Source organism: Prunus dulcis, chromosome 1 (genome assembly GCF_902201215.1).
Source record: "Prunus dulcis chromosome 1, ALMONDv2, whole genome shotgun sequence".
Taxonomy (NCBI): Eukaryota; Viridiplantae; Streptophyta; class Magnoliopsida; order Rosales; family Rosaceae; genus Prunus; species Prunus dulcis.
This window is the reverse complement of record NC_047650.1, coordinates 14,669,983-14,687,929: the sequence shown is the minus strand read 5'-3', so window position 1 is coordinate 14,687,929 and position 17,947 is coordinate 14,669,983. Positions and strand designations below refer to the sequence as shown.

Below are 17,947 nucleotides of genomic sequence, written 5' to 3'. Positions count from 1 at the left end.
GAAATCTATTTCATATAAGGTATTTTTATAAATTGGGCCCCCATATTGGGTATAATAGTGAATCTCCGAAATAAATTATTCCAAGAGGACCCAAAAAAATAAAAAATTTCATGACAACAAGGCCGTGTTTCCCAAACTAGAAGGTCGTGGTACAAATATATATATAAAGCAAAAGGCAAAAAATGGTAAAACATAGAAAATATCAAAAAATGCCCTTAGTTAATGCAAACATTAAGAATTGAAATTATTAATTAAATGAGGATAATATGGTAAATTCACACTTTTTCATATTAAAAAAATTAAAATTAAAAGAAAAATCATATAATGAATCCTATTTTTATGGAATACAACTACCCATTATCTTTTTCAATTCTAAAATAAATTTTAAATTTTTATATAAAAAAATCTTGCAACCGCGGAAGAGCGTGCAAAGAGGCTAGTACATATAAAGTAAGGTAGAGAATGGTAAAACATTCCAAATACCAAAAAATGTCATTGGTTAATGCAAATATTAAAAGTTGAAATTATTAATTAAAGGAGGATAATATGGTCAATTAATTTTTTTATTAAAAAATTAAAATTAAAGTTAAAATCTAACAATGAATCCTATTTTTATTGAATAACTACTCATTTTATATTTTCGTAATATCGTCAATTTAGAGCTTCCACAATCATACTCTCTATTTTTTTAGTTAAAATTTAGCGAAAAACACTAGAAAACTATTTTAAGAGCTCTATAAAAAATTTCAACTTCAACCATACTCCTTAGTTTAAAGAATCATAAATCTTTTCAATAGTTTTTAATTCAATTTTTGAATAAAGTGTAGACAAAAAAACAACAATAAAAAATAGTTGGCATCAAATAAATGTTTAAAATAATATTAAATACGGAAGCACTTAATTGTAGGGAGTCACTATGAGTGATTTCCAATTTTTATGGAACACAACTACCCATTATCTTTTAAAAAAATTTATAAAAAAAAATTCTCGCAAGGGCGGAAGCGCGTGCAGAGAAGCTAGTACATATAAAGCAAGGTAGAGAATGATGAAACATTCAAAATATCAAAAAAAAAAAAAAAAAAGGCCCTTGGTTAATGCAAATATTAAAAATTGAAATTATTAATTAAAGGAGGATACTATGTTCAATTTTATATTTTTATATTAAAAAATTAGAATTAAAAATAAAATATGATAATGAGTCCTATTTTTATTGAATAACAACTCATTTTATGTTTTCGTAATATAGTCAATTTAGTGCTTCCACAATCATGCTCTCTATTTTTTTAGTTAACATTTAGCTAAAAACACTAGAAAACTATTTTAAGAGCTCTATAAAAAATTTCAACTTCAATCATACTTCCTACTTTAAAGAATCGTAAATCTTTTTAATATTTTTTAATTTAATTTTTGAATAAAGTGTGGACACAAAAACAACAATAAAAAAAATAGTTGGCATTAAATAAATGTTTAAAATAATATTAAATACAGAAGCATTTAATTATAATGAGTCACTAGGAGTGATTTCTCTCTTATCAGATTTAGGAGTTCCTAAAGATCTCCCTATTTTAGGAGTTGGATAGAGAGCATGGTTAGAGGTGGGTTTTTCAATACCTCCCCAAATTTTAGTTAAGAAGGTGGTTTAAGGAGCCCATTATGAATGCTCTTATTCCTCCTCACCGTTGTACTCCCACCAAATCTTGATTGGATTAGGTGAAATAAAGAGGACTCGTTATCTATGGCCTAATCCCACAACTCTTCTTGCAATTTTCCCTTACAAAAATTCATACAGACTCAAAACATAGTGTTACCTAGTGCTTAAATATCTGCAGTTACTGTTGTGGTGCACTTAGTGTTGGCGGAACAATAGGAAATATGAATTTAAAGATACAGTCTTGATCTCTTGGATTATAAGGGTCCAAGAGATTTGTGGTCACTCACTGTTAGATGTAAATTCAACGGTTCACTCACTTTTGCACTCATTTTAAGAATCTTTTTTGAACCATTGGATTAATATCTAATGGTGGGTGACCATAATCTCTTAGACTCCTGTGGTTTAAGAAATTGGGAATGTTTAAAGATCAGTCCTGATCTCTTGGACTACAAGGGTCCAAAAGATTTATGGTTACTCACCTTAGATGTAAATCCAACGGTTCACCCACCCCACACACCCTCCGCACCATTGCCTAGCCCTCGAAAAAAAAATTCGCAGCACACCCATCGCTCCCCAAAAAAAAAAGAAAAAAAAGAATTGTGACTATCAACCAGACCCATACTTGCAACCCACAACCACCTCAAGCACAAAATCAAACCTGACTCAAATTTGTTAAACTTCTTTCTAAGAGCAACTCCACCCATTTACCCTTTGCCATGGCAATGGGGGGCTAGGGCAGCCACTATTCACATGAATTGTGGTTGCCCTTGCAAAAAACATTGTGTGTTTCCACCCGTTGCCATGGCAAAGGGCAATTACTATTCATTATTTTATTTTTTCACAAATTTTTTTACCTAAATAATTAATTTGGATAATATTTTCATATAAGATTTTCGGGTTCCTACATGTCAGGACTATTCATATCTCACAATTGGATAAAATTTCCGAACAAAATTTTTGGGTTCAAATTTCGGATGAATTTCAAAATTCAAAATTCAGATAAATTTCAACATTCAAATTTCAAATAAATTTCAACATTCAAATTTCAAATTTCAAATTTCAGATAAGATTTTCATCCTATAAAATCAAGCCAGAGGCTCAACTCATAGCTCTCACACCACATCTTTCTATATTTTCATTTCTCATAGTTTAGAATTCATACTCCATTCTCAATGGAAGACATAAGGAGATGCTTGGAGAGGCAAGAGCAAGAAACAAATGAGAGAAGTCGTAGACAAGCTGAAAGGCAAAGGTTGCAGAGAGAAGCAGATCAACAAGTTGTCATAGCAGTGGCTTTGCTTGATGAAGAGAACTAAGGTCGCCGCCGTGGTTCACAAGTCGGCCGTGGCTCGAATGTGGACATACATAGACATTCTCAGGGTAAGAATCTTTTGGAAGATTATTTTATCCCAACTACTTTGTACTCTAATGTTGATTTTCGAATGCGATATAGAATGCAACCCCATTTGTTCAATAACGTCATGCATGATATTTGCAATTATGATGCATACTTTGTTCAAAAGTGTGATGCTGCTGGGGTTTTGGGACTTCTTCCGGAACAAAAGCTTACAGCTGTTATACGAATGTTAGCGTATGGTTCATCTGCTGATCAAGTGAATGAGATTGCCCGGATGAAGAAGTCCACTGCGTTGGAGGCCTTGGTAAGATTTTGTGATGCAGTGGAAACTCTATACACTAAACCTGCACAAACCTACTCCAAGGGACCTCTAACGGCTTCTACAAAAAGCCGAAGCTCGAGGATTTCCAAGAATGATTGGTAGCATCGACTGCATGCACTGGTAATGGAAGAATTTCCTAACTGCCTGGCAAGGAGATTACGGAAATAGAAAAGGCCAAAAAAGTATCATTCTTGAAGCCATTGCTGGCTTCGATACATGGGTTTGGCATGCCTTCTTAGGAGTTGCCGGATCTCAAAATGACCTCAACGTGCAAGGTCAATCCCCGGTCTTCAACGATGTTTTGAGAGGTGAAGGCCCGAATGTCACCTATCAAATCAACAATACAGTCTACCAAACGGGGTATTATCTAGCTGACGACATCTACCCGAGGTGGACCACATTTGTCAAATCCATTCCGAATCCTCGATCCCAGAAGCAAAGATTATTTGCTTCATATCAAGAAGGATACAGGAAAGATGTCGAAATGTGTTTTGGCATCCTCCAAGCTCGGTGGTTGATTATTCGAGGTGCGGCACATATGTTTGATGAGGAGGTCTTGAGAAGCATTATGATGATTTGCAACATCCTCCATAATATGATTGTGGAGGATGAATATGATTACGATGTTGTAGAGGTCTACGAACCAGATCCCATGAACACGGCCTCGACACGAATTTTTGAAAGGCCCATGGGGCCAAGTGGAGAACCATTGGAGTCGGATCCGTTGGTTAGGGATGGTCGTTTCATGACCCGTATGATAGATCAATATATAGAGATGCAATCTTCGTATATTCATGAAAGGCTTCAGCTTGACTTGATGGAGCATCTATGGGCGATGAAAGGCAATGACGGTGAATGATGGAGTATAGATGCTTTGGTTAGGTTTTATTTAGTTATGGTTTGGTTGTGTTGTTTTTTTAAATTTATTATGGTTTGGTTGTAGTTTGTTTTTATTATTGTGCTTTGGTTGTAGTTTTTTTATTTTTTTATTATGCTTTGGTTGTGGTTTTTCCTTTTAATTATGTTTTGTTTGATGTATGGAATATGTTGAATAAAAAGGTATTTTATTGAATGCTTTGTTTATTAAATAAAGAAAGCCAATACAAGTCATTAAAAATTACTACTACTAAAATAAAATACATTAATTACAACAACTGTAATACAAAACATGAAAAATACAAATAAATAAAAGGTATACCAACTAATTTAATGGTTTTGATCATTTAACCAATCCGTATTGCTAGGTCCATTGTTACGGAAAAGTCTTCTTCTCATAACATCCCTTCATTCTAATTTCCAAAATTGTTTTGTTTCAGGGGACATATGGCTTGTATCCATAGCCATGGTTTCTCGATCCGTCTTGTCAATGTGTTGTTTGCACAAATACTCCATTTCTTGTACATATTCTGCTCGAATTGCCATCTCATTCTCTTGGTGTTTCTTCTCAATTTCAATTCTTATGGCGCTCTTCCTTACAATTTTCTCCAAATTTTTTGATGTATTTTGGCTAGAATTACTCCCTTTCCTCGCAGCCTTTCGGCCAATGGGCCTCGGCTCTTTTACGATGAGTGAGTCTTGACTCTTAGGGGAATCGAGAGGTGAATCCGATGTTGTTGAATCATGGAGTGGGGTCTCGTTTAACATAACGGCTGAACCCATGGGAATAATTCTGAAGCGTTTGCAATTTTTCACCACCTCCCAACATTCATGATGGTTAAAAGTTTTTTTGCCTTGCCCAATTGCACGAAACCACATCTATGCTTGAATCATCTATTAACCAAAAAAAAAAAAATGGAAATGCAAGAAATATTTAAAATATATTGGATATGCAAGTGACATAAAAAATAAATAATGGAAATGCAATTAACCTTACAAATATATTGGAAATGCAACAAATATTAACAAAATATTATTTATGCAACAAATATTAAGAAACAATTGGAAATGCAAGAAATATTAACACAATATTGAAAATGCAAGAAACTTAAAAAATATATATATATTAGGACATTAAACTTAATAAAATGAAAATTACAAAATATTTACCTCGTTACTAAGATTTTCCCCACTTCTATGGTTGTCCCTCGCTTTTGCCAAGACATCTCTCCATTTTCCCAACTCTTTATTGAGAATTTTCCACCTACTAGACAATGCCATTTTCGCACGAGTCGACCTCGAAATTCTTTCACAAAATTCGGCATGAATTTTTTTTCCACATGTGACAAAATTTCATCTCATTGCCTGACATGGGACAATGACTAATTTGGACCCAAGACTCAGACAAGAAAACATCTTCCATGGTGCTCCACTCCCTTCTGGTTTCGATAGAAGAAGCCATAAAGATAAGAAATAAAAATACAATTTGAAAGAGAATAAAATGTTGAGTAAAAAGTGAATAATAGTAGAAGTAGAAGAAAATGTACGAGGATTGGTGTTGAAAGTGAAGGGTATTTATAGGTATTTATAGAAGAAAAAAAAAATCAGAATTTTTTTCATAATTTTATTGCCAAAAAAAGGCCAGCCGTTGGATTGGAGGAGGTGATCGGAGCGCCCAGGCGAAGACACGTGTCTTCTAGCTGTCATGCAATCAGCGCATGTGAGTTCAAATTTTTTTTACTTTTGATTTCATTTCGAGATGAGACATTAATATGAAGGTATGAATTTGTTGGGTTATCTCTGCAATTTAAGCCTCTTTCCGAGCTGCTGGGTTTGTTTAGTTTAATCATTTTGTGTTTGACTGGGTTTCATGAATTGAGAAGGAGAAACTAAGTTTGATGAGTAAAAGAAACACAAGAACTTTTTAAAGGTTTGATTAATTGAAGGAGAAAGATGCCTGGGTAAGGTTTGATTCTATTGATGGGGTTCCGTTACTGGCTGTCGGAGAGAGGGGAGGGATGGAGTGGGTGGGGTTAGTGGCTGTCCAACAAAGAAGATGAGAAAGAGGAACTTTTGTTTTTGTTATATTTTCTTTCTCCTTTTAAAAAAAAATTTATTTATTTAAAATCTTTTATGATAAAAAGTCACTTTAGTGTTTATAGTTTGTCACTTTTACCATATTGGTCTCTATCATTTTAATTTGAAGCAATGCAAGTAGAATTCGCAATTTCTGTCACGTTTTTTTTGACATTTTTTTTTTAACTTCTGTTAGTTATGGAGGGATAATTCAGTCTATAAATTATTAAAAATATGCATTCCTTTTCTGGATAGAAGGGTGAGCATCTCCAAAGGAGATGTCAAATACCAAACATCAAATTTAAATTTGATGGCTGATGTGGTAATTTAACATCTTACACAGCTTTACACTCTACCCAATATGTCAAATTAAATTATTATTTTATTATATTTCAATGTATATTTATTTTAAATTTAAAATAAAATAAAATAAAAGTATATATATGTTTACACCATAGTGAACCGAGCAGACCTAGCATCAAAGTGACTAGCACCAAGGCAGCCATGGCTTCTCCCCTGCAGAAGGAAGACACACTTCCGAGGTGCCAGACACCTGCCGAAGCTCCCAACTGCCAAACCTAATCCCCAGGACACGTGTCGCCATCGCGACGACTTGCACAAAGTCCCACATTGAAACTTTGTGCAAACCTCCTACTTTCACCTCCCTATAAATAAGGAACAGTACCCAAGTAAAAAGTGTAACTACTTTCTCACTTTTACTGTTACTCTGCCAAAACTACCACTTGTAGCTGACTTAGGCATCGGAGAGCCTTCGGCCGGCACCACATCGGTGTCCGAGGCTCAACGATTGCTTCTACCATTTTGTCTTCTGTAGGTCTTCCACCAGCCTATCTCACCAAGGGTCTCAACCCTCTTCCATGCTGAAGACTCCACGTATCTCATCACTAAGTTGGTCTCAATATTGGCCGGGCCATTTTGTGCATCAACAGTTTGGCGCCATCTGTGGGAATTCGACACTTGAATCCCCTCTTTCTCTATCAGCCCAGCTGGCTCCTTCACCCATTAGGCCCCGTCGCCTCTCTTTCACCCCACACTCTGCTATGCCGACCGAGGATAGCCGCGACACCCAGCACCATACCCCCGGCGATGGTACTTCCCGAAGAAAATCTTCGGGAGATGCCACTCTCCAGGCAGAAGTGGAGCGCCTCCGCGACAGTATCACTAAAATGTCAGAGAAATACGAGCATCTTCATTGCCGGAATGCTGAGCTAGAGCATGACTATCGTGCTCTAAAGCGGAATCAAGAGAGGACTCGCGCCTAGGATGCCCAACAAGACCTCACCCAGAACGTTGGGCATACTCAGCCAAACCAGCTAGTACATTCCAGCCATAGTGCCCCGGCCCAATCTAGGCTCCGCAAGGGTAAAGACCACCTTCATCCGGAGCTAACCCAGTCACGACTCCTTTGCGTTTCCCTACCGAAGGACCGGCCCCATGAGCCAATCAAGATCTACTAGGATTGCAAGGATAGCATCTTGGACCGTCAACCAGGACTGATCCCTATCCCTGTTAACCTCGAAGACCCACGGGTGACACACTTGGGCCCTTCGCCAGGCCCCATTCGCTTACCCAACGAGGAAGGTGTCGGGGACTCGGATAGTTGGGAATTCTATAATTCGGAGGCCTGGCCAACTTACCACACTGAGGCGCTGGAAGATTGGAAAAATTCCCCAGCCTCTGTCTGCCCCGTCCCCAGGCCTTTGGCACCCGAAACTCTTCCTCATGCCGACCCGGCCATGAGGCTTCTCTTTGAAAAGGTCCGGCATCTGGAGAGCGAACAACATCGCAGCCATCAACCCCTCTGGGCAAAACCACGACCGGGGCCCTTTACTGAACGTATCCNTCCACTATCACCAAGAGAAAGATATCCAGCCGCTCCGCATTGCTTTCTACACTGGCACGAAGGACCCTCTCACCCACATCCATTCCTTCCAGTCTGCCCTTGGGTGCAAAGGCCTCATTGATGAAGGCATGTGCCTCCTCTTCCCTTCCACCCTGAGCGGCGCGGCCCAAAATTGGTTCTATAGACTCCACCCCGCACCATCAACTCATTTGACAGTCTCAAGCAGACGTTCCTGGATCATTTTATGATCCAGACTGATCGCCTATACTCTGCCGACGACTTGTATATGCTTCGGCAAGCTGAGGACGAACCCCTTCGGGAATATGCAGCCCGGTTCAGTCACGAATACTCCTGCTGCCCGGATATTGACGATCGTGCTGCCTTTGGAGCTTTTAAGAGCGGCCTCCGCGAGTCCAACTTCCGCTACTTAGTTCATAGCAACAGTTGGAACATATATGCAGAGCTAATGAAACAGGCAGCGGTCCATGCTAAGGCTGAATACTTCAATTCCAAGCGTGGCCCAGCCAACCTGGCACGCAACACTTTCGCCTATCCTCCACCTGCTTCAGCACCCGCTTCAGCCCCACCTCAGCATTCTACCCCCGCCCCGAGTACCCAGTGACAGGACTCGAACCAAATTCCGCTTTGAAATTCGAGTCGAACCCTGTGCGTGTCCGACACTTGGCGAATGTCGGGCACAATTGACCTAATTGCCCTTCTAATTGAAATTTCAACCTTGACTCCTGCCGAAAATTCGGCAGAGTCTCCCCTGTAATTTGCTCAATCCCAAAATTTCCACCTGTCAGAACGAGCAAAAAATCCACACAACCAACTGCCAGCACTTCAATATACAAGCCAAAAGTTCCAATCTCACTCTAGGGCAATATATCAGAACAATCCTAATAGTTTATAGAGAAGTGAAACTTTTTACAAACCAACACTTTTGTAACCAGGAGACGCGGAAGGCAAGATGGCCCGGTGGTGGATTTTCTGTGCACGCTACAGCCTGGGGGCGCAAAACATTTGAAAATGTGAGTGGACAAAAAATAAAGGTTCGTAAAATATCCTAAGAATATACTAACCCCTATTGTAAAATATAGTTGAGTAAAACTGAATATCTAAACTACCTTTGAAGCAGATTAAAACCAACGCAGTTATATATTCATATAAATATATGCAATCGTATTCAAGAGCAATAAAACTTGCATGAAAGCACTGAAATCCAAACTTGCATAAAAACATTGTAATCAAATTTGCATAAAAGCAATGTACTCAAACCTTGCATAAAAGCACTGCAATCAATTAAAACTACCACTCGGATGTACTCCTGTAATTCTGTCAATTCCCCTGGCAGGATTCAGGGGACTATAGTCAGCCTGATCCGCTGGCAGGTCTCGGTGACACAAAGTCAACCCGAGCAGCAAACTGGCAGGATTCAGGGGACCGTAGTCAGCCTGATCTGAAATCCTAGCAGACCTCGGCGACACCAAGTCAAATCGAGCTGCAAATCCTGGCAGACCTCGGCGACACCAAGTCAAACCGAGCTGCAAATCCTAGCACTCACGGTCCGGGCGTCCCCGAAACTCGTGAGGCAAATGTCAAGTGCACTGCCAAAACTGAGAGTAAACTGGATGTCCGTAGACATCGGCATAACTGAGGGTAATAACCATAGCTGGGTACTCACGGTGGTTTAAAATATATAACATTTCTGGAAAATCTGCTGAAGAACTGAATTTTTATTAAATCAAGAACTCTGAGAAAATATAATATATAAATATTATAATATTTCTGTTAAATCTGAAACTATACTGCCACTTTATCTGATATAAATCTTAGACTCTGCTTTCTATAACTCTTTAGTATAGTTAACTAAGCAGTACAAAAATAAAGATATTTGGCTTCACAAACCATGCTAGGAAAAATCCTTTCAATAAAACTTATTCAAGATCAAATAAAGAATAAAATTTATATAAATCATTTCTACAGGAAAAGTCCACTCACTCCTGGCTCGAGCTAGCTAGACCTCTTGAAGGTCTCTTCTGCAGGTCTGCCTGGTCCCGGGTGCCTAGGTAAACCATCAGGAATATTAAATTAATAAAACTGCTTGGTGTAAGTTTTTAAGTAAAACTCTGACCCCCGACTTCTAGAAGTGCGTGCACTAACTTTAAAGTCATTTTTCTGCCCACTTAGGCATTTCAGATATTTAAAATCGTCTGAAAAGACTCGAGACTTTACTAAGCGATAAACTTCCACATTGGTCGATACGGAACCCCGTGGGGTCCACGACCTCCAATGACCAATCTGAGAGTTCCTTTAAGTTCCTCACATTTAAGGAACCATATCCTGCAAGTTTGGTCTGAAACAGACAATCGGATTGACCACGACCGTGAAATCATAAAATCTCCAAACCCTAGCCCTAGGGTTCGCGATTTCGGAGTATCCGGGACTTCGATTCACAATCCGTCGAATCCTACACGATTATGAAATTATCTGGAACAATATATCTGAAATTGAGCGCGATCCAACGGTTCAGCAGTATCCAAATTGAAATCCCACAATATGAAAAATCTGTTCGGGGCTCAAATGGTATCCAAATCGAGATCCGCGAAATCCTACGCGCTCGTGACAACATAAGGATCGCAACAAGACACAGTGCCACTGCACTACCCTCACCCACGCGCCGCAGCACACGCCGGAAAAACTTCAAACCACGGCTCCAAACTCCTACCCTAGGTAAAACACCATATTTGGAGCCACTTTTGTTCTTGGACCTACCACAAAAAGTGGCTGGAAGTGGCCGATCACGGAGGCCGAAAATTGGCTGAAACTTCAACCTCAAAAATCCGATAACTACACTACGAATCGATCAATTCCTACCCAACAGGCAGCTAGAACAATTCGAGAGGTTCAAAATCCATACCTGGGTCGACGGAATTGGTGGCCGGCGGAGGGAGATCGGCAGCTTTGAAGTTCGGACGACGTCGGCCGCTTCTTCTCCAAATTCCGACGAATCCGCGGCCGCTGGCGGTGGGAGGTGGTTGGGGTAAGAAGAGGAAGTCGTCCCGGTCATTTTGGTTCCCGCCCCGTCCACAGCCGTGGTCGGTGGACGGAGATACGAAGGAGAGAAGTGGCGGACGTGGGAGAGGGAGGGAGGTCGGTGCGAGGAGAGAGAAAGCTGAGCTGTTTTTATAAATCCAACTTCGAAATATTTACGGTTGTGGCACTGAGACTCTTTTGACCATAACACTCTCGTTACAACTCCGATTCGGGCCCACTACGTGTCTGTGAACTCATTTCACCATGCTCTACGCAACGGTGTAAGTGGAATTGTCAAATTCCTTCTCGATCAAAAATTCACCTTTTTCTTAATAAAATATTTCGAGGGCAAAATTGTCTTTTCGCAAAATAAAATATTCCTTAATTATGAATTTTAGGTTTGGGTTATTACACCCAGGGTACCCAACAACCAAAACGGAAGGATAGCTACCAGCATCCCTTCAGTAATAACAAACGTGGCAGACTTGGCAACCACCACCACTCTAGCGGAGGCAACCCTCCCAAGACGGGCGATCGAGCCCCACTTCCCTTCACACCCAGGCCCAAGTTCGAGGTTTTTACTACCCTCAACACCACCTATGAGAATGTCCTAGTGCGCGAAGTCCCTATCATCCCCAAGCCACTCCCCCGGAGACCATCCAGCAAGCCTATGCCAAACACGGGGGTCTTCTGCTGCTTTCATCAATTCAGCGGCCATGACACCGAATCTTGTGTTGCGTTGCGCAACATAATTGAAGGGCTCATCCGTGAGGGAAAGCTGGACAACTATGTGCACAACCTACCACCCCCGCCTAACCCTCACCAACGACAGATCAACATGATCTCCACCATTAGTGGTGGTCCTACCCTGGCTGGCACCTCCAACAACTCCATCAAACATTATGTCCGCTCTACCTATGTGTACCAGGTCTTTAACACCGAGCAGGGACGCTTGCCGAAGACCCAAAAGTCGAGCTGGGCCCCCATTACCTTCTGCGAGGAGGAGGAGCGTGATGTTATCCTCCCCCATGATGATCCACTCATTATCCTTGCTGACATTTCTAACTTCGATGTTAGGCGTATCTTGGTGGACACTAGCAGCTCGGTCAGTGTGATGTTTGCTGACGCCTTTAATGAGCTTCAGGTCCCGTCTCACCTACTCGACCGAAGCATCACACCCCTTGTGAGCTTCTCGGGTGATGTGGTCCAACCCATTGGCAGCATTCATCTCCCTATATCAGTTGGGGCCGCACCCCAGCGGACGACGATCACTACCCCCTTCCTTATCATTGATTGTCCCACAGCCTACAACATCATCCTTGGCTGCCCCGCCTTGGCCCAAATGAGGGCTTTTATTTTCACACATATGCTGCTGCTGAAGTTCCCTACGCCTAATAACACAGGAATGGTGAGCGGCGACCAACTCGGCGCCTGAAGCTGCTATGCTTCAGTAGTCAAATCCACCAATCGCAAACATAGGAGTGAGGCCCTCGCAGTAAACAAGGCTCCCGCCCCTCCTCAAGCTGGCACAGAACGACCTGAGGACCCAAGGGAGGAGTCTATGTGGAAGACCTGTGAAAGACCTAGAGTTGGTTACCCTTCATGACGACATCCCGGATCGGCACCTCCATCTCGCAAGAGCTTCGCTCTGACCTCGTCGCTTTCCTCCGCCTCAAGTCCGAAGTCTTCGCATGGTCCTACAATGACATGCCCGGCATATCATCAGACATCATATCCCATAAGCTCAGCGTCAACCTTGCCGTCCGACCGAACCGACAGAAGCGTCGAGCTTACGACCTTGAGCGCTATGAGGCCATTAGGGAACAGGTGGATCGGTTGAGTAGTATCGGATTCATCAGGGAGGTTGACTATCCTACCTGGCTGGCTAATGTCGTGATAGTCCGTAAACCAAGAAAGGGCTGGCGCATGTGTGTCGATTACACCAACCTTAATCAGGCCTGCCCAAAGGACAGCTTCCCCCTACCCCGTATTGGCCAGCTGGTCGACGCCTCAGCTGGCCATGCCCTCCTTAGCTTCATGGATGCTTACTTAGGTTACAACCAGATCTTCATGCACCCCGTAGATCAGGCCCACACCTCTTTTATTACGGATCGCGGCCTCTACGCTATAAGGTGATGCCCTTTGGCCTTAAGAACGCCGGGGCTACTTATCAACGTCTGGTGAACCACCTCTTTGCCCCACTGATTGGCAATACCATGGAAGCATATGTCGATAACATGCTAGTCAAGATTCGCACAGCTGACAAACACATCCCCAACCTCTCTGCCATGTTCACCATCTTGAAGCAGTATAAAATGAGGCTCAACCCCACCAAATGTGCATTCGGGGTGGCTTCCGGCAAATTCCTTGGCTTCATGATCAGCCAGAGGGGTATTGAGGCCAATCCAGAAAAGATCCAGGCCATCTTAGACATGACAATACCTAAGACGGTCAAGGATATCCAAAGCCTTACAGGGCGTGTCGTAGCCCTGACCAGATTTATCTCCAAGGCCACCGACCGCTGCGCCCCATTCTTCAAGGCACTTAAGGGCAGCAAGCGAAGCATCACCTGGACTGCTGAATGTGACATAGCTTTCAGCGAGCTCAAGGAGTATATGGGCCGGGCCCCTTCATTGTCAACCCCTGAGCACGGACACATCCTCGTGATTTATCTCTCCGTCTCAGTTTCGGCAGTTAGCTCTGTGCTCATCCGATCAAGGGATAACGCGGAGCACCCAGTGCATTATGTTAGTAAAGCATTGCAGGATGCCGAAGTCCGGTACCCAGACATCAAAAAATTGGCGTTCGCCTTGGTCGTCTCGGCTAGACGCCACCGACCATATTTCCAAGCTCACACCATCCATGTCTTAACAAACCAACCGCTCCGACAAGTGTTGCAGAAACCAGAAACTTCTGGGAGACTGGTTAAGTGGGCCATTGAACTTGGCGAGTTTGATATTCACTACAAACCCCGCCCGGCTACAAGGGGCTAGGCCGTTGCTGACTTCTTATCCGAATTCACGGAACCCCAAGCTTCAGCAGCTACCCAGCTCGTAACCGAACCCAAAGACCACACCGCCAGCAAAGGCACTTTCGACCTGACCAAACCCCTATGGACTTTATTTGTGGATGGCTCTTCTAATACCCAAGGGTGTGAGGCCGGCCTCGTTCTCATCTCTCCAGACAAGGTTGCCCTTGAGTATGCCCTCCGCTTCAAATTCCAAGCCTCCAACAATGAAGCCGAATATGAAGCACTCTTAGCTGGTCTTCGACTAGCCAAAGAGATGGACGCCAAACAAATTCAGATATTCAGCGACTCACAGCTCGTTGTCTATCAAGTCAACCAGGACTTCACGGCCAAGGATGCCTCTATGACAGCTTACCTCCAGCACGCCCGGCACTTGCTTGCAACCTTCCACGTCCATTCTATAAACCAGGTGCCACGCTCTGAGAACAGCCATGCTGATGCATTGGCCAAGTTAGCATTAGCCTTGGAGCAGGGCATAGGTCGCCACATTCACATCGAATTCTTAGACCAGCCTAGCACACAAGCCCCACTTATCTGTACCATTGATCACAGCCCTACATGGATGGACCCCATCCTTCAGTTTTTGCAGAGGCACGACGCGTTCGCTATCGCTCTGCCCGATACCTGATCATTAACGGCTCCCTATACAAGCGGGGTTTCAGCCTTCCTTACCTCCGATGTCTGACTCCAGAGGAGGGTCATTATGTCCTTCGGGAAATCCATGAAGGCATCTGCGGCAACCACTCGGGCGCACGCTCACTGGCTCATAAGGCAATTCGCCAAGGATACGTTTGGCCTTCACTCCACATTGACGCCCAGGCCTTCACCTAGAAATGCGACTAAGTGTCAGAGATTTGCTAACATTCCACAACTCCCGGCTGAACCATTGACAGCCATGGTCAGTCCTTGGCCATTTGCCCAATGGAGACTGGATCTCATTGGGCCGATGCCTGAGGGCAAGGGCCAAGTCAAATATGCAGTTGTAGCCGTAGACTACTTCACCAAATGGGCTGAAGCCGAAGCCTTAGCCACCATCACTGCGGCCCGCATCGAAACCTTTGTGTGGCAAAATATCGTATGTCGCTTCGGCATCCCCAACTCCATCATCACAGACAATGGTTGGCAATTTGACAATGCCAAATTCAAACAATTTTGTTCTAACCTCAAGATCCGTCTTTGCTTCGACTCCCCAACCCATCCTCAGTCCAACGGCCAGGTCGAAGCCGTGAACAAAATTATCAAGAAGACCCTAAATACAAAACTTGACAAAGCCAAGGGTTGCTGGCCAGAACTACTTCCGAAAGTCCTCTGGTCCTACCGCACCACCTTCCGCACCTCCACCGGTGAAACGCCGTTCTCTCTATCATTTGGTACCGAAGCCGTGGCACCAGTAGAAATTGGCCAACCCACATACCGAACCTCCACTTACGATGCCAAGGCCAATGACTTCATTGACGAGCTCCGTGACCAATCTCAACTTCATTGACGAGCTCTAAACCTCGACTTCATTGACGAGCTCCGTGACCAATCCAGCATGCGCAATGTCGCGTACAAACAACGCATCGCCAAATACTACGACTCCCGAGTCAAGCCCCGTGCTTTCAAAATGGGGGACTGGGTCATGCGCAAGGTTTCCTTGGCTACCAAAAATCCTACCGAAGGTACCCTCGGCCCTACATGGGAGGGTCCTTATGAGATTATCAAAATCTGCCGCCCCGGCACTTATCAGCTTCGCGATCCCACAGGCAAGACGCTGCCTCATCCCTGGAACGCTGATCACCTCAAGTACTACTACAAGTAAACATATCTAGACCCTAGGACAATACTTTGGTCTTGAGCATTGACTATACCGTAGAAGTAAACATATCTAGACCCTAGAACTCTTGTACCTTCTGCCTTTCGGCACCTATTTAAATGAAACGCCTGACTCCGGCTAATTCATATCCACTCACATGATTATCATTTTACTAGCACAACTGATATCACATAACAACAAGTCTCATATCATAAGCAAATCAAAATAACCTTGCTCCGCGCAAGGTAAAATGTTCATACAAAGTGTTTTTAAACAGCTGGAATACATAAAGAAGGCAACGCCTTCAAGACTCAGTGGAAGGGGCATTCCCAGTGGCCGGCTCCGCCTCTGGCGTGGGGACAGTGGCATCAGCAGTGGGACTCGGTCCAGGAGGCTCGCCACTGGTATCAAAGTTAATCTCGACCGAGGGGTTGAACCTAACCAGCCTATTCTCCCAGCGAAGCTGCTTATCAACTAGTCGATCCATAATGTAACTCCTCAGGTCCTCTGAAGTTCGAAACGACTCGACTGCTTCGAGTCGAGTAGCAGCTACCTCCTCGGCCTTCGACCTCTTCAGCTCCTCCACCTCCTTGGCTAGAGCCGCCTTTTGCAACAACAGGGTGTTCTTCTCTTGGATAGCCTCCTGCGCCTCCGCCATCTTGCTCTTGGCCATCTCATCACGCCTCTGGATCTCTTTATCTGCCTTGGCCATGCTGGCATACATCTCTCCAAAGGTCTGCAAAACAAAACAACATCAGTCAGCCCAAACAATAATGATCCGAACAAATTCATAAACAAAGCCACAACTCACATAAGTGGAGGTGAGGATCGTCTTCTGGGCCCGATCTATGTAAGAAGAGGATGGGGTTCTGGCCAGAGCCTCGGGGTCACTCTTCACGCCTTCCAGGAAGACGTTAACCAAGGGCACCTCTTGCCGGTGTAAGGCTAAGTTCACCTCCTTCTTCTACTGACGTTGCCTACCGAAGTCCACCTTCTCCACCCCTTCAGCAAAAATGTCCTCCATGCCAAAGGGGAGCTTCGGCAGCGCCTGTAGATCAAAGGGTAGAAGTCTCGACCCCGCCCCCATCACATGCTGATGAGCTTCCTCCAAGGCTTTCCTCTTTCCCAGCCTGTCAGCAACCTGGCCCTCATCATCATCTCTAGGGCGCTTCCCAATACCCTTCTCTGCCTTCTTGGCCCGAGACTCCCTTAGTCGCTTCTGCATCTCGGCATCATCAATATCCACTGCCACCTTCGTGCTCCCTCTTATAATACCCGCCACTATCAAAACAAAACAAAACGAACAAAACAACTACGTTAGTCACAACCACAAAAGGCTCAGAAGATAACCAATAAATGTGACCCAGGTACTTACTTCCTTGCAGGAGTCCAGACTCCAACAGATTCTTCTGAGTGACTAGGTTCCCGCACTCACACTCGGTCTCTGATAGCTGTGCCCTCACCCACTCAACCTCGTCTTCCTGCTCCTTAGAGATACGCCCCCACTTCACTGAACCTGCACCAAAGGTTAGATACTACTTAGCCATTTACACTGGCACAGGCAAAATAGAGAACCAAGAATGAGAGCAAAAACAAAACACAATCAAACATCAAACAATCTTAAGGGATGGGGCCAAGGAACTATAGACTGGAAGTGGGTAGGAATGTGTTGGATAACGCTCTTCCCTGGCGGACACTCCCAGTCACCATACACCATGCACCACCTATTCCTCTAGGACTTTTGCGTAGTTGGCTTGTGACTAATAAAGTAGCCCCTCTCCTTCGCCTTTCGGCAATTGGCTTGTACCCAGCCAAAATTCCTCTGCTGCTTCGAAACCGAGTACAAATACAAGAACTGCTCAAATGTTGGCTCCCCCAACCCAACCAACCACCAAGCGATATACATCCCATGGAGAAGAATCACTACTACGATTTCATATTT

General features: G+C 43.5%; 1 protein-coding gene across 1 annotated transcript; it reads left to right on the top strand.

The window, feature by feature from the left end:
* Window positions 1-14,913: 14,913 nt before the first annotated feature.
* LOC117614851 (uncharacterized protein K02A2.6-like) lies at window positions 14,914-15,696 on the top strand. Its single transcript, XM_034343771.1, has one exon. The coding sequence runs from the start codon at window positions 14,914-14,916 to the stop codon at window positions 15,694-15,696; it is 783 nt and encodes a 260-aa protein (XP_034199662.1).
* The last annotated feature ends 2,251 nt before the right edge of the window (window positions 15,697-17,947 follow it).

What these genes read in the sequence shown, in the direction of transcription:
- LOC117614851 (XM_034343771.1), top strand. Translation starts at nt 14,914, where the DNA reads ATGTCCTTCGGGAAATCCATGAAGGCATCTGCGGCAACCACTCGGGCG.